Source organism: Pezoporus flaviventris, unplaced genomic scaffold (assembly GCF_033815535.1).
Source record: "Pezoporus flaviventris isolate CSIRO_AGI_PZ_B2104156 unplaced genomic scaffold, CSIRO_AGI_Pfla_v1 ptg000154l, whole genome shotgun sequence".
Lineage (NCBI taxonomy): Eukaryota > Metazoa > Chordata > Aves > Psittaciformes > Psittacidae > Pezoporus > Pezoporus flaviventris.
In genome coordinates this window covers 2,570,727-2,592,698 of record NW_026892702.1, presented here as the reverse complement: position 1 = coordinate 2,592,698, position 21,972 = coordinate 2,570,727, and the positions used below count along the sequence as shown (strand labels likewise).

The 21,972-nt window shown below is 45.5% G+C and overlaps 1 protein-coding gene across 13 annotated transcripts in view; it reads right to left on the bottom strand.

The window, feature by feature from the left end:
• The window catches only part of CACNA1B (calcium voltage-gated channel subunit alpha1 B), a 297,888-nt gene that overhangs the window by 95,863 nt on the left and 180,053 nt on the right, over positions 1–21,972 (bottom strand). For all 13 annotated transcript variants that reach the window (XM_061479698.1, XM_061479707.1, XM_061479708.1 and 10 more), the window contains 4 exons: positions 21,415–21,487; positions 16,511–16,628; positions 8,392–8,459; positions 2,910–3,016 (listed from right to left, as the gene is read on the bottom strand). In XM_061479698.1, coding sequence (XP_061335682.1) covers positions 2,910–3,016; positions 8,392–8,459; positions 16,511–16,628; positions 21,415–21,487 — 366 coding nt within the window. The remainder of the gene's footprint in view (positions 1–2,909; positions 3,017–8,391; positions 8,460–16,510; positions 16,629–21,414; positions 21,488–21,972) is intronic.

The following is a 21,972-nucleotide window of genomic DNA, read 5'->3' as shown; positions in this document are numbered from 1 at the left end:
ATGAACTGCAGGCACAGGAGCATACAAACCATGGGTGCAATGCCAGGAAAAACGCCAGAGGTAGAGGAGCAGATACAACACTACAGAGTATGGAATGGCTTGGAAGGAGGCTTAAGGGAAGATACAGACTCTCAGTCCTTGATGTAGGACTGACAAGGGAAAGAAGCAAAACAGCAAGCACAGCACCTCATTGGTGAGAAGGCAGAATGACCGATATGACTTTCCACCAGACTCAGCCCCAGGACGGCTTTATCACCTTTATGGGAGGAGGACAAGAACACCAGGAACACGAACATCATGACTAAGGGAATGCAAGTCATGGTGCCCTCTGCTAACACCCGAGAGACCTGTTTTGATTGATGCAGGTAGAGAAAATATTGATGTTTTCAGAACATCAATCCATGCTGTTGATGCCTTGTTGTTACAGAAATTCATTTTCATATGTTATGAAAATAAAATCAAGTTATAAAACTAAAAAATGATTCCTTAGGAGAAAATAAAAATATAAACTGGAAGAGGAGACCCATCTTTGCAGCAGGTCTTTGGTAGCTCAGTCCCAGATTTCACAGCCCCTCCTTACCACTCACTGTGGGGTGCCCAACTTCTACATAGGTTTGCTTTTTTGTGATGGTATTTCCATATACCAAATATCCTGTTCCCAAGTGTGCCCAGCACTTGGATTCATTCTTGGCATGTCCAGCTCTGAATTGCATCAGAGATTTGACCTAACAAGTCTTGCCATCAACATGGCATTTACTCCATCTTCAGGACCTCTGTGCAGCTGAAGAGCATAAGAAATGAAGTAGCAGGGTACATTTGCCTGTCAACCATGGGTCCCATCATCAGCCCTACCATTCTGGATCTAAGGGATAGGTACTGCAAGACTGAAGGCTCTAGCTGCTAAGACCCTTTGGAGTTTGCTGTGGGTGCATTAATGTATTAAGCAAATTGCTTTGGCATGCATTTGTTAAATATCTTTTGGATCATGAGCCAGCAATCCATCCATACACCTATTTCTGCCTCACAAAACACCTGACTTCTCTCTTGCCCTCTCCTCTATGTCATCATCCATTTGGTCATCAACGGATTGACCTTAACACATTTGTTTTTCAGAACAGAGCCCTGCAAGCTTTGGGGGCGGACTGGGAAGCACTTCATTGGCACTGAGGCAGAGAAAAGGAGAAGTCACACAGTGACTGTTAGGTGATGTTTCCCATAGAGCATGCACGATGCTGCCATGGTTAGTAGATGTGAAAGCAACCAACTGCACCTTCAGATGTGCTCACTTGTAAAGCCTCATTACCTGCCTGTACAGATGCGGCAGGTGGGGGTCTGGGAAGATACAATGTGAGGAAAATAAGCAAAAATCCATGATTTTGTACTCACTTTCAATTGTGGTCACAAACCTGGCCCTGTGGTATTGAAAGCCAGGTGAAAGTCTGCTGAAAAATCATGGAATAAGGTTATTCTAAAGCTAACAATGTGGTGCAAAATCTTAGCTCCCTTTTCTGCTTTATGAGAACTCTTCACATGCGTTTGATTAATACAGGAAGAAAATAAGCATCATCATCTTGCATTTTAAAATATAACACTACCAGGAAATTCATCAAAGAACAAGAGCAAATATCCTCATTTGACTTCTTTTCAAGACTAGACAGGAAATCATTGTAAGAAAAAGATCATATTTAAACCCAACAAAGAGACACAGAATAAATAGAAGCTGATTAAAGCAGTAATGGCAAAATAAAATGCTAAGAGGAATAAAATAGCCAAATGAATAATATCCTTATCCTTCACATACAATGAACTGGCTTCATTTGGCCTATTGTCTTTGAGTTAAAGTCCCGGTAACAAGGGTCTCAAGAGATTTACCCTGATGGAAAAAACAGGGATCTTGCTGCATTTCAGATGCTTTGCAATAAAATTGAACACAAAATTTCTTTTCCTATGCTTGAGCTTCCCCAGCCTTTGGAGGTCTCCCCTGCAAAAGGGATCTGGGAAACTTCATAAGCTTTCAGTAAAATCTGAGGCACAACCTGGTTTGTTTTTGATGCTGGTTGTCCTGATGCTAAAATTCCAGAAGAATTAAATGAGCTCTTAAGAAGAACATAGCTCTTGGTAAATCCATGCAAGGTAGGCACGTATCAAACTCCAGCCCGTAATCCCACACAGGCAGAACTCTGCACTGACCTCAGCAACATCTGGGACAAGTATTTCCACCAACATAGAATTTTTTTCACATCAGTTTAGATCCATATATATGAAAAAGTGGTCCCCAAGTCAATATTTTTTTTAAGGATTCTGGTATCACAGAGTCCGTGCTCATGTCCACATCCATGCAGAAAAGCCTGACTCTGAAAATGCAAATTGATGTTTCTCGCTACAAACTACTGACTGTTCACATAAGTGATTTTATTCAACCCAGCTCTCTTTCAAACAGCAAAAAGAGCATTCAAGCGTATTTTTCAGTCTGATATTTAGGAGGATGCCTTAACACTTAAATTTTCAAAGCAGAAATTATTGAAAAATAGTTATTATGTGCCATTGAAAAATAGTTATTATGTGTAACATCCCTCCTGTAATTGCAAATCCAAAGTGAACGGATTTGTTAACACTTCACCTGGTGAAATCTATCCTAGGACAGCTTAAAAAAAATCATCTAAAAACCAAGCTATTTATAGTAGGGCAAAAGATGACGCATTACAAAGAAAACCAGACTTAAATACTGAATTAAATACATGGTTAAACAATCAGTTCTGAAGTATTCAGTCCACATAAAGCCCTGTCAGTAACAGATATAAAAGGGCTCACAGAAGACTATGGGATGCTCATGCTGAACAGACACATACTGACACTGAAATACAGAAACCAAACAATATAAAGTTCCCAAGTATCAAAGTCATGCTTACGCAGCTATGGAGATGTTGGCTGCAGACATGGGGCTGACTTCTGCCACCTCCTTGGCCTTTTGCAGGGCGAGCTTTTGATTGGTGGCTTCCTCCATCTCCTCCTCATCCTGGTGCAGAAAACCAAGAGAAATCAGAGCGTGCATCACGCAAGGACAGTGACCAGAGCTCTCCAAGGCACGAGTCATACGTGAACATCACCACTCTGCTGTGAGAACAGTGGAAACTCATTAATATGTCATAATTCCGTAACTTGTAGGGACGCCTGGGCAGGGTCTTGGTGCCAGCCACAGCTGGCTGAGATGAGAAATGCAAGGTTTGGTCAAGTGCTCAATGCATTTTTACCAAGGTTACATCTTCCTTTCAAAGCTTACCTCTCTTGGGTCTCCTCTTAGCACTGGGGAAGGAGACTGGCAGAGCACGGAGAGACCTAACCACAAGTGTGACATTTCTGGGGTGAGGTGAGCCCCATCACTCTAAAGCCTAAGTCCCCATCACTCTTAAGCCTAAGTCCTATTGAAATGCATGAGACAGACTCCTAAATCCTTTATGACTTCTTCCCAGCATGACTTTTCTGAAACAGTAAGTGTAATAAACAGCAGACTTGACTGGTCCTGCTCACACCAGCTTTACTCCAATAGTTCCAATTATTTCAGTTGAATCACTGAAGACTTACAGGGTGACAACAGAAAGGAGGAACCGTATTCAAGCATAGTCTGTAGACTCAAGCACTATAACCATCAGAAAGACGGTTATAATCATGTTTTCTGCATATATCCCAGGTCATGTGGATTTTTAACCTCTGTTGGCACAGCAAGTTCCCTCAGAATGTAACTGTGATTTATTTCCTCCTACCCATTGTAATGGGAAGAGAAACACTGTTCAAATTCAGAATAAAGGGTCTCAGGCAATGAGATGAGGGCAAAAAGCAAAGAAAGAACCTGGTTCATCTTCAGTGGTGGCCTAGGCTAAACTTCCCTTACGCTTTCAAGGCAGTGCAATCAGTAAAATCATGGCAGGATAAACACAGACCCTCTGATGGCAATAGCAGCATCACACATACTCAGGGAATAACCACATGTCACAACGAGAGCAACGACAGGCTCTGCTGTCAAGTTTTATGAAATGCCATAGATCTACTTCTGCTCTTCAGTGGTAATGTTGTGAAAGAGTTATGCTTAAAATAATGAGAGCAGACAGCAAGGCATCTAGCTCTGAAACGGGAAATCATCCAGATTTATCTATCCTGAATACCATATGCATAAACAATTCTACCCGATGTAAAGAGCAGGAAAGGTCTTGATTCTGTGTAAGCACTGCTCAGCAGTAACTGAAACATCCTTGCGTGATCAACACTGCAGCAAAAAATCTAAAACAACACCCCACACCAGCTTCTGTAAAGAAAATTGACTCTACCCAAGCCAAAGCCAGCACAAAGGGTAGCTGCAGAACATCAAGCTTTTGAGGAAGAAGACCTGCAATAAGAAGGCTTTTCTGATTTTCTTTTCATTCCACAGGTATGTTCAAGTTGTTTCGTCTCTTGAGGACCCTCTAGCAGTGTTAAAATCACATACATTCAAAGGCTTTTGATTTTTCTTTCTCTGAACCTAAAGCACCAGGTGCAGTTTTATCCATCTCTTTAGAATCTGTAGCTTCTACTCCATTCATCCTGGTTCATCAATAATTCTGCTGGATTCCTTGTCTTGAAGTAAAAGCAGAAAATATCTGCTCTCATTACAAATGTAGCCATCCCTAACTCAGAACAAGCCCACTCTTTAGCAGATGACTGCTTAATAACATTTCTGTAGCTCCTTTCATCCAGAGATTGCAGATCGCTACAAAAGTTAATTAACTTTTTGCCTAATACTTACACTGCCAGGTCCCACTGGGGCACAAGCTCATCTTCTTCTACTTGAAACATACAGGGGTGTGATGGTGTATGACTGAAGCCAGCTCTGAGCTGTGATGGCAACACCCATCCATCCATCCATCCATCCATCCATCCATCCATCCATCCATCCATCCATCCATCCCAGCAACAGCCAGCTGTCACCGTCATCATACAGGGGCAAGTGCATACAAAGACCCTACCTATAAGGACATCTCTGTTTGATGTTTGTTTTCTGTTTTCTAGAGCTCTAAATCCCCATTTCAATCACAGCGTATCGCATGGTAAAACCCTCCTTCAGGGCTACCCATAATGATGCACATAGTTAATACTGACCGGTCGTTATCAAGTTCACCCAATGAAAGACACCTCTCCATTGGGGAGAAGGAGGAGGGCTCTTCACACCTGAAGACTCCTGGGTTTGTGCTCACTTCAGTCAGTCCATTATTTCTGGGGATTTCTCAACTTTGTAATATATTTCTATGTAAAATTCACACATCATCCCCACCCCTCATTGCATGGGTTTCTGCTGCTGCCCCAGGGACTGCTGGCAGTGCTCTTAGTACTCTAGGATATTGAGGAAAATAAAGGGTCACTTATGGTGACTTCACATGCCAGTGTAAGGAGGATGGAGAACTGCTGTGTGTCACTGGAGATGATCTGGGAATGTCAGCAGAAAGGATTTTCAAAGCAAACTCTGCGGTGCATTTTTGATTCTACTATGAGTAAGTGAGCAGGAAGAAAACACTGCCAATATATGGAAATAACTACAGGGTACATAGGCATATATATATACCCTGGCATATATATCTTATATGTATAGGCATATATATATGCCTATAAATACCTATGTATCACTTAATTTCTAGTGATCTCTCAGAACTGTCCTGGATCTACCTGGGCTGCCTACATATGGAGATGTGTATATATATATGCCTATATGTATAGGCATATATATAGGCCTGTACATACCCATATATAGAGGCCTATATATATACACATATACCTAATAACTATATATATATATATATAGAACTACATATATATAACATAATAACTATATATATATAGGCTTATATATACAGGCATATATATACAGACATATATATATTTATGTATCTCCATATATAGGCAGCCCAGACAGATTCAGGACAGTTCTGAGGCATCACTAGGAATTAAGTTGACAGAGTTTAAGTCAGTGCTAAGGGGGAGCCAGAACAGAAAGAGCAGGAGAGAGACCTGGGGAGGGAGAGGAGGAGGCTGGAGAGCAGATTATTTAGATACTGAAAGCAAAGAAGGTGATCCTTTCTTTCCCCAAAATGAGTCATTCCAGTGTCTGTTCCAAAACTCACAAGTACTTTGGATGATCAAGCTTAAGTTAAATATAGTTATAACTCTGATAACTTCTGTTACAGGTCACAAGGCCCAGATAAGGCTACTGAGAAACGTTCAAATGCCACGATAAAAGAAGTCCAAATTAGCATCCAGAACTGGAACTGTTGGTTGGAATGTTTCAGTCCTGCCGTTTAGCAGGAAACCTTTCTGTCTTTCTAAACCAGAGGCAGCTGCAAACTGCTTATGGTTTCCCCACATGATATGCAGCACTGATCGCGATTAGTTTTACAACAAAAATGTCAAGAAAGTCTCCTGAGATCAACTGACTCCTGAGTAACTTAATTAGATCTCCGGGCCATTTTGGGGTTTGCATGATCATATTTACTTCGCAATAAATCCCTCATTCTCCAGGTATGCCATCCAATTGAATTACTTCCATCTTTTCCCTCTTCTTTAGAAAGCCCTAGTGTTTTGGGGGGTTCAGAAATAAAGCCAAAAAAAACAAAAGTTTGTTCAAGAAGCTTTATGATTTGGCAATGCTGCAGAATCCATTAATATTTAATTATAGAATCATAGAGTCAACATCAAAAAAGGCAGGTTCCTAACTGTCCCTGTCAGCTCCTGAAATATTCACAAGAAAGCACTTAAAGGATTAAGAAAGAAGTAGGATGAGCTTCATTATCGAAGACCCTTGCAGGGTCCGGCTCTTTCTCTCAGCACATGCAAGGCATGCCCCGAGATCTCCAGAACAGGCTGGGAGGATGCTGCCTCCAGGCTGGAGGTTTCTGGGGGCTTTAGAAAGAATAGAAAGAGCTGAGGAGCAAGTGAAAAACTTCCCAGAGAAAACAGAGAGTGATTAAACACAGCCCTGAGATGCATTATGAGAGAGGATGGATGCAGAACATGGTCTCAGAGATGTAGGAACATTCACCATACACCTGAGAACCACAAGCCTTCTTGTATGGTCTGTGCTGGGTATCAGCTGTCAGGAAACAAGGCTCAGCTAAAGCCAGAAGCTGAAGCCAGTCACGCAGCTCCACAGTACAAAGGCAGAGCTGGAGCTTTGTTTTGTCTCTCAGCTGCAAAAACATGGATTTTAACAGAGAGGGGTTGGCTGCTTTGGTCTCAACAGCTGGAACGGGGTAGGAAACCCCTAGAAGTCTCCGTGTCCCCGAACTGTGGAGTTGCATTGCGTATCCATAAACTACTGCACTTTTCCACAGCTCTAAAAGAGAAAACATCCTTGCCTGCTGCTGCATAAGCACATGGTTAGTGATCCTCTGAAGGAGTATATAAGCTAAAGCTTGTAAAATACAACTGCTAAAGTGGATATGGTGCTACTTTTGCCACTAACTTATGGGAGAGGGATGGAACTAGATGATCTTTAAGACTCCTTCCAACCCAAACCAGTCTGTGATTCTATGACAGCAACAGCACAGCAATGGAGCGTGTGGGATTTTATCCACTCAGTGAGAACAAGCTAGAAACGTGCACACAAAATTTAATGCTGCCTCGTAAATACAGCTGAGTATGCCACAATGAGAAATCAAAAGTATGCAATAGTACAAACTGCAGCACTTGCAATCCTTCCTGCTCCATACTGAGGCTAGAAGGTTTTCTCCATAGGGAATGCTCCAATATAAACCTGCACATAAAGTTGTATCGGTCCCATTTCCCTCTCTTGCCAGTACCTGGCTTTCTGCTGGTGCCTTGGATTTCTCCTGCTCCTGGTGAGAGGCAGGAAAATTATACCCTCTTCAGTGAGTATTCACAACAGCCTCTGCAAGTTGTGTTCCAGAGTTGATTAGAGAATGTTAGTTCTTTGATTCATCCCAAAACTCAGCAAGGCATGAAGCATCAGCATGAGACAATCAAAGTAGCAACACGACACTTGCATTACCCCACGTCTAAGCTTCAGGTCAGCCAAAACCCTTTAATTGCTTCACCTCTGCTCTTGAAAACAGCAAATGCTACCAGTGCCTGTGCACCTCCATGCAGCAGCGAGGTGAGCAATGCCCACTGCCCACTCTGTGATAAAACAAAGCTGAAAACATGAAATAATTCAATGAAACAAGCCTGAAATGGAATAAACCTGAACAAGAATAAACCTCCAGGTCCTTCTCTGCAACCCAAACTGGTTAACAGAGACACCACATTAACAGGCTCTAGAGGACATCTCAGGGTGCCTGGAAGGGTTGGCAATGTGCGTTTTAGATCAGCAACTGCGGTCTGAGTTTGAAGAAATAGAAATCTCATACATACCTTGGTCAGCTCTTGGGCATTTGCCAGATTGTCCACAGCAATAGCCAAGAAGACATTCAGGAGAGTATCTTTGGGGGAGCAACTAAGGAAAACACCTTCACACAGCAGATACAGTAAACCATTCCCCTGCTGCTGCCACTACCCTTGTTTTCCCACTTATAACCATCAGTATATTACACATTGGCCCCTTGCACCACTGCTTTGTCTTCATCTCTAATCCACCTCCTTCTCCTGGGAGACAGCTCTGCAGGACAGTGGGTGCTAGACACCCATTTGTCTCTTTCCCAGCACATATCCCTGATGAGGATACACACAGGGGCTTTATAACACTAGAGGTGCCACTGGTATGAGACCATGTGGTGGTCTTGGAGACAGAAGTGACCCTTATTTTCATTCCAGAAAATCCACACCTCTGGTCCTGCCCATAGACAGACAGACACACACAGGATTTCACCTTCAGTTTTCCCCTCTTGTTTCAAAGAACAACCAGTAGAGCTCCTGGAAATCAGTCGTTTTAAAGCCAACATTTGCATAATATATACATACAGCTATATAAAGGCGTAGGGTACCATGATAAAGTTAAGCTCAGATCACTGCTGCATTTCATACTGGGCGGGAGGACCCGTCATGACTTATCACACTGAAGTCGATATCACAATTAGGCCTCCACAGACATCCTCTATCCTCAGTGCTGCAGCAGCCCACACAGCACAACTACAGAAGAGCCTGTTAGAAGGACATCCAGCTCAAGTTAATGAGTTCTGCTGAGAAACAGGCCATTAGCCCAGACCAAATTGCATGTAGCCCAGTTAAAGAACCACAGTGTTACTCTAGCTTGGTTCTCTCTGCAGAATACTGCATTATATCACTAAGACGTAACATTGCTCACACTATTTATTCATATTCTACTTTGATTTTTCCATCTAATGATTTCAGCTGTTACTTGTCTCTTCATATATTTTGTTGTTATTCCAGCAATGTGTCTGCAAACCAGCACCAAAACAATTGTAAATCAGATACCTCTGCATGTGAAAGGAGAGCAAGCAAAGCAAAACTAAGTCTAAACTGCTTTCCAAGAAGAAAATGAAGGCTTTGAACAATCTGCTCTAGTGGGAGGTGTCCCTTCCCATAGCAGGGTGCTGGAACTGGATAAGCCTTAAGGTCAGTTCCAACCCAAACCAGACTGGAATTCTATGATCTTGCTTTTGCACATTACCCGGGGACAGAAGAGTCACTCCATAGCTATGTAACACTATGATTGCTCCTCTAAATATGAATGCACATGAGAATGAGGTTGATTTCACGAGTATTTCCCCAAAGGCTTCAAGAGTGATGAGCCGCTGCAGTGTTTGCATTGCGCTGTCCTCACCAGAGCCAAATCCCAGTCAGGGACCAGTTACAGGTTCCTGTAAACTGAGCTAAAGGGCTGCAGCAGTTTTACATAATTAACCCAGTTATTTCCTACTGGTTTAATGTGCCCCCTGTTTTGGACCTGAGTTGGAAGCAATGTCCAAAGCAAGGCTGCAGGGAAGGCAGGACAGTGGGATGAGGTTGGTGTGCAGGGGGGAGCCAGGCAATGGCTCCATGAGGGGGGGTGTGAGCTCTCAGGCTTCTGTCAAACCTGCAGTGAGACACTGGGAAAGCTTGGCCTCGGTGCCCCTCTGCTTTCCATCTCCCAGAAGGATGCCTGGAGGAGGCACCTGCGGTTTCCCTACAAGCAGAAGTGCAAGGCTGATTCACTGGCTGCAATTACCTCTGCTAAACAGGAGCCTGCCCAGCTCCATGTTCCAGCTCCATGCCCCAGCTGATCCCCCTGCTCTAGAAGACTCCAAAGCAGCAAGCTGGCTGCAGAGCCATTACTCCACATTGGCATAGCATCAGGAGACTTCCTAGGGCAGCCAGGGACCAAAGCTGGCCCAAAGAATCAGCTCAAAGCCTCCTTGTTTCCCTCTCAAGAGTTTTATCAAACATAATTCATCCAAGACTTCAGAACTAGATACTCACGTCTTCAATTCCCATTGAGATGAGTGTCTCCAGAGCCTGAATGCCTATCAAAACTGAAGCCTCTGCTTGTGACAGTAGGAAGCAGGAGTTGTGTTTAATCTCTTAGGATGCATCTGCATCCTGACTGCCAAACCATTCAGGGAATGTGACACAGAGTTTCTCTGGGAAAAGGCCAGGTCATCCATCACGTTTTTTCCATGTCATATAAAATGGGAAGGAGGTTTTTATCGTGTGAAGACAATTCCTCTGGGACAGAGGTTTACAATGTGATGCCCATCAATTGCTCCTTCCTCCATTCCAGCAGGAGAGCAGGGTGGGAGGACCTCAATCCCAGTGAAACCAGCAGACAAAGAGCAAGAAAAAGGGAAAGATGATGCTGAAATTATCACTTTCCTCCTGCACTGAAATCAGAGCTCCATCAAATTTCATTTGCAGAGGTACCCATTTCCCCATTTCCTTTTAACCAAGAGCTGGGAAGAGGAACCTGTCACTTGTGGGCTTGGGGTGCAGGCAGGAGGCTGAGGTACCACTGACCATGGCAACACTGTTTGGGTCTTTTCCTCTGGGATGCTTCCAAGAAGTTGGAAATACTTCCAAGTCTCCTGTTCTGGGAAGAATAAATGTCTCAGTAATAAAACTGTTTTCCTACCCTGCCTGCACACACAAACACATGCTGAAAATGTCTCCTGTAACATGATTGACCACTGGAAATAGAATTCATTCATTGTTTTAACAGATCAGGCTGGTTTGACCCATCCCCTAACAGACTTGGGTGTTTCTGCCCCCAAAAAGGTCCCTTGGTCCTTTCTGCAGAGCCTGGGGATTCCCAAACATTCCCCAAACTCCAGCCTCTGGTCCAGGCTGGATGACCTGGGTAGACCCATGGACCTCTCTGCCCAGCTGAGCCCAGTAGAGCTCCCCTGCATGGCAGCTAAGGGCAAGGACAGCATGAGAAAGGCATTTGCTGCTTTCTATTTCAGGATCCTTGGTAGGTTTATGTAGTTTGGGGTTTTTTCCTCAACAGATGCATCCATTTATCAATTAAGTGGAACACCGTGAATACAAGCAGTGTCATTTCCTAGAAAATCAGCCAAATCCTGCTGTTACTCTCATCATACTACTTCCATTAAACCACTTCAGACAGAGAGGTCTGGCTTCACACAGACTCTCTGACACTGGAAACATAACGTGAGAGTCTTTTGACTTAGAAAAACAAAGTTTCTGCATCTTTTCCTTACAGTTGTCCCTTGAAAATACAAATGGATTCCAAGAAACAACTGAGAAGCAGGGGAAGCTGGCACCTGCACTCCTTTATTCCGCATAAAGAACACTCACAGTGCCCCGAGCAGCTCTGAGAAAGGAAAGGAATCCCTTGTGTTTAAAAGAGCAGGTTTTGCAAGCGAAACCAACACCACCAATGCCAATTCTCCAGCAACATTTCATAGAATTGTAGAATCATAGAACAGTTTGGGTTGAAAAGGACCTTAAGATCATCCAGTTCCAACCCCCGTGCCATGGGCAGGGACACCTCACACTAAACCATGGCACCCAAGGCTCTGTCCAACCTGGCCTTGAACACCAACAGGGATGGAGCATTCACAACCTCCCTGGGCAACCCATTCCAGTGCCTCACCACCCTCACAGGAAAGAATTTCTTCCTTATATCCAATCTAAACTTCCCCTGTTTAAGTTTTAACTCGTTACCCCTTGTCCTATCACTACAGTCCCTAATGAAGAGTCCCTCCCCAGCATCCTTATAGCCCCCCTTCAGACACTGGAAGCTGCTATGAGGTCTCCACACAGCTTCTCTTCTCCAGGCTGAACAGCCCCAACTTTCTCAGCCTGTCTTCATACAGAAGGTGCTCCAGTCCCTGATCATCCTCGTGGCCACCTCTGGACTTTTTCCAACAGTTCCATGTCCTTTGTATGTTGAGGGCCCCAGAACTGCACACAGTGCTCCAGATGAGGTCTCATGAGAACGGAGCAGAGGGGCAGGATCACCTCCTTCGACCTGCTGGCCACGTTCCTTTTGATGCACCCCAGGATATGGTTGGTATTTGATGCAGTTTGCCTAAACCCTTAAATATGGTCTCACCAATGCTCAAAAACTGAAAGCAAAACTCTCCATACAGAGGAGCCAAAGTGCCTTTTGCTGATCAGCATCTGTAAAGGCTTGGACTGATTTAAACAGTAGTGATACAAGAAAATAAAACCCAAATGTCCCGCTTAAGGAATTCAGCTGCAGTGGATGCTGTGTGGGGAGGGCTGGTGGCAAATTCACAGCTGAGAAAATAAAGTTGCATTAAAAAAGGACATTATTAAAGCTTCTCGGAGGGAGTTCTTTAAAGGCAGAGTGGGAAGAACTTTGTGAAGCACCACGTTAGAGCAGAAAAAACACTTCACATTGATCTATATTCAGCAGCTTGGACTGACCTCTCTATGCTGTCCGCTGGGCTGTGGGACTCTCCTTGGGAAGGTGATCCCGAGGCTCAGACCTGTACCTCACCCTGTACCCCTGCCTGTCCTTAACGTGGCTGCAGCACTGCGGCATCATTGACATTAATGAGCATTTCCCTTCCTGCACAAATGCAGGACTGCTCTTTTCTGGCAAACTAAACTTGATTTTCAGATGCTCCTGGTTATGTTTTGACAGTTAATGACAACTTAAGTCCCTGGCAAGTCACACGGTTCAGCCTTCCCTCAGAGATAAATGACTGCCTGCTGCTTGCTCTCAGCATCAAAACTGTCGCTAGCGAAAAGCAGGGGTAGCACTGACCTCACTGAAACACTGTCTGAAATATCAGTACGAGCATAAACAGACCACGAAAAGATTTAACCCCTCATCCTCCACCACACACCCCAGCCTCAGCTCTCCCCTCCTGCCCATGGTGCCTAAAGGCAAAATGGTCTGCATGTGATGCAGAAAGGCTTGTACAAACCCTCTGTGAAAGCAGCTGATGTTCAGTTCCTGGCCCATCACTCCAAGAGAGACATTGAGGTGCTGGAGCGGGGCCAGAGAAGGGCAATGGAGCTGGTGCAGGGCCTGGAGCACAAGTGTGATGGGGAACGGCTGAGGGACCTGGGGCGTTCAGTGTGGAGAAGAGAAGGCTCAGGGGGGACCTGATCGCTGCCTACAAGTGCCTGACAGGAGGATGGAGCCAGGAGGGGCTGGGCTCTGCTCCCAAGGAACAAGGGATGGGACAAGAGGAAACGGCCTCAAGCTGCCCCAGGGCAGGTTTAGATGGAGCTGAGGAACAATTCCTGCCCCAGAGGGTGCTCAGGCATTGGAACAGGCTGCCCAGGGCAGGGCTGCAGTCACCGTCCCTGCAAGTGTTTACAGCCCATGGAGACGAGGCCTCAGTGCCATGGGTCAGTGGTGGCCTTGGCAGTGCTGGGAACGAGTGGAGTGGATGAGCTTAAAGGGCTTTTCCAACCCTGTTGGTTCTGTGATTCTATTCTATGCTCTCAGACTAAGTTTCCACAGAGACAATCTGGGCCAGGTCTCCAATTCTCAAACAGGGATGTAAATCTCCATAGAAATTAATAGATCTGCTTTAGGTTTATAACTCTGATCACTAGAAGCTGGTGAAGGCCTTCTTCCAGGACATTATAAAAGGGTTTCTGAGTGCTGTTTACTGTCAGCCAGATTTCCCCTTTCTGTGTTTGCATAAAGTCACCTGCAGCAAACTTATCCCCGTCAGCAGGACTCAGAGAATTAAAGCATCGCACCTGACACATCCTCCTTGCTCAGCACACAGGAGCTGAGGTAAAGATATGCCACAGTGTGTGACTGCGGGCAAGGGGGATGAGAGGGGCACTGGTGATGGTCCCAGGGAAGCAGCCAGGAAAGTCTCCCCCTGGATTGTCTCAGCATCAGGACAGCAGAAACACAGAATCTCAGCCTGGTTTGTGTTGAAGGGACCTTAAAGCTCCTCCAGCTCCAACCCCTGCCACGGGCAGGGACACCTTCCACTAGAGCAGCTTGCTCCAAGCCCCTGTGTCCAACCTGGCCTTGAACACTGCCAGGGATGGGGCAGCCACAGCTTCTCTGGGCACCCTGTGCCAGCGCCTCAGCACCCTCACAGGGAAGAGCTTCTGCCTAAGAGCTCATCTCAGTCTCCCTTCTGGCAGGTTAAAGCCATTCCCCTTGGCCTGTCCCTACAGGCCCTTGTCCCAAGCCCCTCTCCAGCTTTCCTGCAGCCCCTTTAGGTACTGGAAAAGGAAGGGAAAGCAAGACAGCTGCTGTCTGCCAGGAAGGTGGGGGAACGTGGGTAAGGTTCTGAATCACCACTCTGCCAGGGCAAGCAGAGGAAATACCAAATTCATGGCAGTGGCAATAGGTGAACCAGGTCCTTACTCCCTCCTCTTGAGCATCCCCTGCTCTTTCCCTTTTTTAATGAAAACTAAAGGATAAGCATGATCCCCTTTCTGAATTAAAGGTGCAAGAAGGGAATTCTATCCTGTTCCTCAAAAGTGCTGGATCTTAGCTGCTCTGAGGTAAGTGTCTCTCTCAGCTCTGCTGTCAAGCCTGATTATAGCTTAATCTCATTTTCAAATGCCAAGCCCTGAGGATTTAGAGATCTCCCTCCCTCCCAGCTCTCCATTGACCCACTTTTCCAAAGCCCTGTGTTTCTGAAGGGGGCACGAGGCGGATGTCTGAGCAGAGCTGTGGAGCCAGCCCCAGCATCACATCTGCTCCGGCTCTGACAGCGCACACTAATGGGATAAATCCCTCAGAGACACGCTTGTGTGACAGGCACGGCTCGCACTCTGTCTGCTCTGCTGCTCCCTGCCTCCGTTCTCATGCTAATAGAGAGATTTCAGGCGAAAGAGAGGTCTGGAGCTCTGCCATGCACTCCATGGGCACTGATGTATCATCTCATCTTGTCCACCCACTGAAGGGGTCGATAACAGCTCTACATCTTCAGCATAAGTATTGCCCGCCATGTACACTTCCCTTTCTCCTAGGTACTCAGCCAACGCCACCACCCAAACAGGGCTCCTAAGAAAAGATGAATGCTGGGATTGCCACTAACAAGGTTCACACTGCTGGGAATCCCTCCACAGAGCAGCATTGCTTAGAGTTCTTATCCCTATTTCACAGAACAAACAAACCAGCCAGGCTGCCTCACATACGCAACAGGTTTTAAGGTTCCATTTTTAAGGATGCTCTGATTCAACACAGCTTGTCACTGCAGCCAGAAAACATCTTACACCAACAATTCTGTACTATTTAATGTGAGCAATGCTATGCAACATTGACCCGCTCGCAGCCTCCATCATGAGACAGGAACTGAGCCATCACAATCGCTGAGCTCTCCTGGCTCTCCTTATACTCAGCCTCAGATCAAAGAAACCCTGCTCATTTTGGCATAAAACACAGCCTCCCTTTCCAAATTCCATCTCTGACTGATAAATTCTTGCCTTGTTAGGCCTCTCTGGAGACACAGCACACGTCAGAGTGCTGCTGGTCCCAGAAGACAGCCTGGGACATTTTTGTCCCAGTTTCCTCTTGCCCTCAAGAGATTTTCATGACTAAGCAGAACAGAACATCTTCAGACACTTCATGTGTCAGTTCCTGGAGCACAACCAAATACAGAGCTCAGAAACCAAAACCTGGACTTAAGTTTTTAGCATTACGTGGAGACAAGAGAATTTCAGGAGTTTGGAAGAACACAACTGGTTAAGCTGCTGTATGTAGACAGAGGCTCCAAGAGATTGGAGCCTGATTTACACACCAAACCAACTTCAGCTCTTCCTTCTGCTGACCTAGTGCAAACCTTCTTGGAAGGTTATTCAAGCTGCACAGGTCCTGCTCTGACTGGACTTCTATCTATTTTCCTGCAACATAAATTAACTCATAATAGGACAATCTTTAGGTAAACCACGAAAAATGAAATGAATGAAGACTACGCTCACATTGCCATCAGCAAAGTGATACCAACCTGGGCAACTTACCTGTGCCTTTTACCCTGTAGACAGCAAACTTACAGCAATCATTTGGGTTTAAAAAGTGTGATGGTGTGAGAATTCAAACAAAACTAGGTATTTCTAGCACCCCATGAAGGGTGTATGGCCCACTGTGCCTTTAACACAAGACAATGTGTAAGGATACAGTTACCAAACAACGTGAGGACGATGAAGTAAATGGAGGAGAACATCCCCGAGCGAACGCCGCCCTGTGACTCTATCCCGTGGTACATCACAGCATTCCAGTCTTCCCCTGTCAGGATCTGCACAGCAAAAGTCGAAAGAGAAGAAATGGTGAGTCAAAGGAAAGACAAAGCCAGGAAGGTTTGGGGGAACTGAACTAAGCAGCTTGATGCAATGCAGGACTGGTCTCTAGGTGGAAAATGGATGAGCGTTAGTGTGGTAGGCTGCACTGTTGGACATCAAACTCCAGCCCTGGATGGCTTCACCCCAGGGTGGATGCAGCTTTCTCCTCTGGCACGAGCTAAGGAGGAGGGAGGATCACTGGTGAGGGACTCCCATTGTCCCATTCCTTCCTGCTCTTGATTATGTGCCTGCTACCCTCCTGCAACCTCAGGCTCTCATGCACAACACTTCAACTCCAGCAAGATTTGCCCGCTCTCCATTTTTAAGTCATGTGGAGATACCAGGTTTCAACAGCTCCGAGCCAGCATCTCCCCCACAGGCCTCCAAAACCTCTGACCTGAGTGGAAACTCTGCCAGTATCAACTCCTTTCATTGACTTCATACAGCAAGGGTTTGCTCAGCTCCTGCAGCTCTCTTCCACTATTCCTCTGTTCCTCAGGGCTGCAGACAGCCCTGGTACACACATGAACATTACTGCAAGTGCCATTCACTGGGCAGCACAACCACTGCCAGGAGGTTGCACCACAATGGATTCTAATCCAGGTTTGCTGCTTGCTCAGGCCAGAGGGACCCTTCAGCCACCCAGATGGCCACAAAGAAACCCTTAAGCAGAAGCAATAACCAATGTGCATGAGTGAGGATAAAAGAGGGTAGCTTGAAGGGGACTCTGATCCTCCTCTGTGTTCACCTTGTATAGAGGTGAGCACAGCCTGTCTCTGCAGAGCTGTCCTGGCTGCAGGCTCTGCACACTGACCTGAGGCTAATGAGCAAACACATGAATAATAGCAAAACTAATCAGAACAAGTGAAAACACCTAAGACTCAAATCACTGCCATGGCACATGCTAATCTTGCACCATCTGAGTCCCCTGCCGTTCCTGGTCTTCACCAATGTGGTGAAGCAACATTTTGGGCACATCAACACTTCATCAACCTGCCATGGCAGAGTCAAGGGTAGTCACTTTCAGTATATCGTAAGATGCCTATTGGGATGTGAAGCTCAAATTCCTAAATAGAAAGTTGTTTTATATTTAGTAGAAGAAAATAAAATGAGAACCAAAAAAAGCCCAAAGCATGATGCATGCTGTAGTAACCAAGCCCCACGTGCATGCAGCACACTCAAAACAATTACACATTCTGGACTAGTCATCATCTGCTGACAGAGAGAAAAACTCTTGCTGCAGGGTTGGTGCTGATGGCTACAATAGGCTGTGAGTAAATCTATACAAGGACATACAGTGCATACACCAACTTGTATCCTAAATGCAAAATCTGGCCTCAAATAACTCAGGACACAGTTCAGAGCCCGAGCCTAACCCATATCATTAGAACTACTCTGGATTTACATCAGAGAATAGGAACCAGAGCACTGGGCTTTCAACTCTGGCACTCAATTATGCAAAGCACTGTTCACAAACTTGCATTCACATCATTTCCATGAATCCTCAATTGTTCCTGCTTTTTGTGAATAACCATAAAGTGATTTCTATTCACACAAACATTCATGGAAAAAGAAAGCAGGGGCAATGTTTCTATGCCCTGCAGAAGACCAGGACTTGCAGGTATCACAAACTACAACTTCACATAAGCAAGTCCAGCTGGTTAGTTTATTTGTCACTCTGCAAAAGTCTGCCTGGGCAAAGATGAGGATGCTCTGGTGCCCTGGCAAGAGGACAGACACTTTGACCTGGTGTCCTTCCCACTGCTCGTGCTGTCAGCCATCAGCTGGAGGAATTACTTAAGCCATTAGGTAGCAACCCTCAAGGATCAGAACACATGCAGTAGGTAAAAGCCTTTCTGCTCTATAAAGTCTCTGCTTATGGATGCTATAAGAACTTCTTGCTATAGTAGAGAAAGGATAACATTGCAAAAGGAGAGGAGTAAGCAAAGAGGACTTTGGAGTGAGATGAAACCCAAACATTTTGTTTTTCCCTGGCCTTAAAACTGCTTTTGGCTACCCCAAATGAACATTCTGTGGAGTGCCTGTCATCATTTAACACTTAGGCTTAGCTGAGGAGCCACCAGGTGATGGAATAAAAACAACTGTCAAGAGCTGCTGTGAAACCTTAATGGGCTAATGAGCACATTAACAGTGGGAGACACTCAGCTGTGGAGGAATCATGCTGCACCATTCCAAAGGGCTGTCCTCAAAGAGAGATGCTTTCCTGAGGAAGGGCCTGAGTAAAAGGAAAATCAGTATCAGACCTCTCGGGCAGGCCAGTGAGACCAGCCGGAGCACTCAGACATCCAACCGAAGCCAGCTCTGCATCCCAAACCTCAGCAGGGCACCCATCAGCAGAGCTGAGGCTTGGTCCCATCCTGCCACTGTGACTCCTTACCTCCAGTGGTCACCAGTGCTCTGCCTCTTAGCAGCCAGCAGCATGTGATTACTCACATGGCAGCTCTGAGGGAGGAGAGCATGTATAGTTAACACACCTCCTGATTTTTAGTCTCTGCACTTACAGGTATTGTACACACTTCCAACTCGATTGCTGGAATAGGGAGATGCAACTAGTTAGTTTTCATGTGTATATACATCATCATAGAATGGTTTGTGTTGGAAGGGACCGTAAAGCTCCTCCAGCTCCAACCCCTGCCACGGGCAGGGACACCTTCCACTAGAGCAGCTTGCTCCAAGCCCCTGTGTCCAACCTGGCCTTGAACACTGCCAGGGATGGGGCAGCCACAGCTTCTCTGGGCACCCTGTGCCAGCGCCTCAGCACCCTCACAGGGAAGAGCTTCTGCCTAAGAGCTCACCTCAGTCTCCCCTCTGGCAGGTTAAAGCCATTCCCCTTGGCCTGGCCCTACAGACCCTTAGCCAAAGCCCCTCTCCAGGTTTCTTGTAGCTCCCTTCAGGCACTGGAGCTGCTCTAAGGTCTCCTCAGAGCTTTCTCTTCTCCAGGCTGAACAAACCCAGCTCTCTCAGCCTAGAAACAAACTATAGTTTGCATTTGTATTTTGTCTATACACAACTTGGCATTCAGCTCACAGAGACTTTCTTGGGAGCCAGGAGCTGCAGAAAAACATGTAATGCTCTTCAAAGGGCATTTAGGGAGAGCTGTGCTCAGCTGCACCCAGCACTGAGCTCAGCCAACTCCAGGTGACAAAAATACCTGGAGACGCGTGACAGGGGACTGCGACCCAGCCAGATCTGCTGAGATCAACAGGGCTATGGCAGGCTGCAGAACACTTTAAACCTTCTTCCCAAACAAAGACTCTCCAAAGGGGTTAGGAACAGACAGGTTGAACAAACATAATAAAGCCTGATACAACGCATCAAATGCATTCACTGAACGATGCTAGTCTGCTCATTAGAGCAGCAACCGAAGAAGCCTGCGTTACTTCTTGCCCGAGTTTATGAAGACAAGGTTAGAAGAGAATCCAAAGCCCACATTGAAGAAACGTTATTTGCAATTCAGTGGAGAAGGGGGTTGGACTGGGAGCAGAGGTTATCAAAAAGCCTCAGTGAGGCTGCTCTGAGCTTATTCAGTGCTGACGGGTTTTGCCGGTTTCAGTTCATAGCTCTACTATACAAATGTCATCAAACGAACAGTGTTTTCCCTCATCCCACAGCCACTGCATTACAGGGGTGTTTGCCTCAGGGATAGAAAGGAAATATTTCAGCTAAGTACTCTCAACAGTATTGCTCTAGTCCCAGAAGCAAACTAAACCACGAACACTTCCACAGGCTCGTATCTGGAGCCTGACTCAGGCTCAGGTCTGGCTTTGTGGCAATACCTTTACATTTCTATAAGCCCTTCTTTGATGAGTACCAAAAATACTATGCAAATACTAATCTACCATGATTTGCAATATCCTGCAAGGTAAATACTACCAAACCTGCTTCACATCTGGAGAGAAGCAATACCCATATGAAGGTCATTGTGGTCATAGGACACATTTTCTTTTAGAGTCTTTTTCTGGTTTAATCGAAATATTTTCATCAATTCCTTGCTTCCCTCCTTTTTCCTCCCTCTTTTAAGGACATGACACTGAAATACATAATCCAAGCCTTGCTGAGACCTATGAAAGTTTGGATCAAAGTCAAGTCCACATCAAGAATAGGCCAATGCTATAAATGCCAGGCAGTCTTCCATAGAGCTGTGAATGTTACCTGCACATGGAGCAGGGTGCAGCACCCTCAGATCTCTGCTTGAAACACCTGAAATAACTGGTTTAATACAGGCATGCAGAGAACAGCTGCAAAATTAGGCTCTTAAATCTGCGTAGTGCTGCTGCCAGAGCTGCAGACTTCCTCCTGCCATCACACAAACTTGCCCAAGGCTGATGCCTCTTTCTGAGCTTCCCCATTGACTGTGATTCTTACCCAGCATTATCTTATCTTGAGCTGTTACAGTGCAAAATGCTCCCTCACTGCCTGGAGCTGGCTCAGGCCTCTCTCCTCGTATTATGGTAACCACAGGAGAAAGGGAAACAGGTCAACCACTGTCTGGGATTGCAGAAAGGACATTGATGCAGCAGGGCACATGCAAGTGCTGCCATCCCACCATGCAGCCCCAGGCAGGGGCCTCAGAAGAAGGCATGGGCACAAACAGACTTTAAGCCAGGCTCAGAAATATCTATTTAACCAAATGCCTATTTTGTTCCAGTTCTCTTTAATTCACCATAAGCAGAAAGAGATGCCCAGGAATTCATTTTCTCCCAGGACAAGGTACGGCTTTACCTGGAATACTGTGAGGATGGCAGCAGGGAAGGTATCAAAATTCGTGGTTGGTGTTTCATCTTGGAAATTGAATCTAGAAAGAAGAAATAAACCCAAAAGCAGTAAGGGACAAGCAGGTCTCATAATACCCTGTAAACTGAGTCAGGGAGCAACATTTGTTCCACCTGGCAATAACACCCCAGGCAATCACAGAGGGGAACATCTCTGATACGTTCTGAGGCGGCATCTCTGAGATGATGCTTAACAAAACTATTAGCAGAAACTCAATTTCATTGCTGAAGAATGCTTTGACATTCATTTTCACCCACAATTAAAAGGAACAAGAGAAATCTCAAAGGATTTTGCAGAACGAATCACTCCAAGAGGTTTTTTTGCTTCCAGTGTGGAACTCAAACCTGAAATTGTCCTTTTAGCAGATTATTTCATTTTAATATTTTAAAGATAAAACAGTAAATGTCTGGAAAAACAAACATACAACAAACATTTTCTCATTTCAAAATCCATGCTGCAGCTCAAATGGTAATATTTTGATATGTCTTGTTGCAAAATTCATCACAA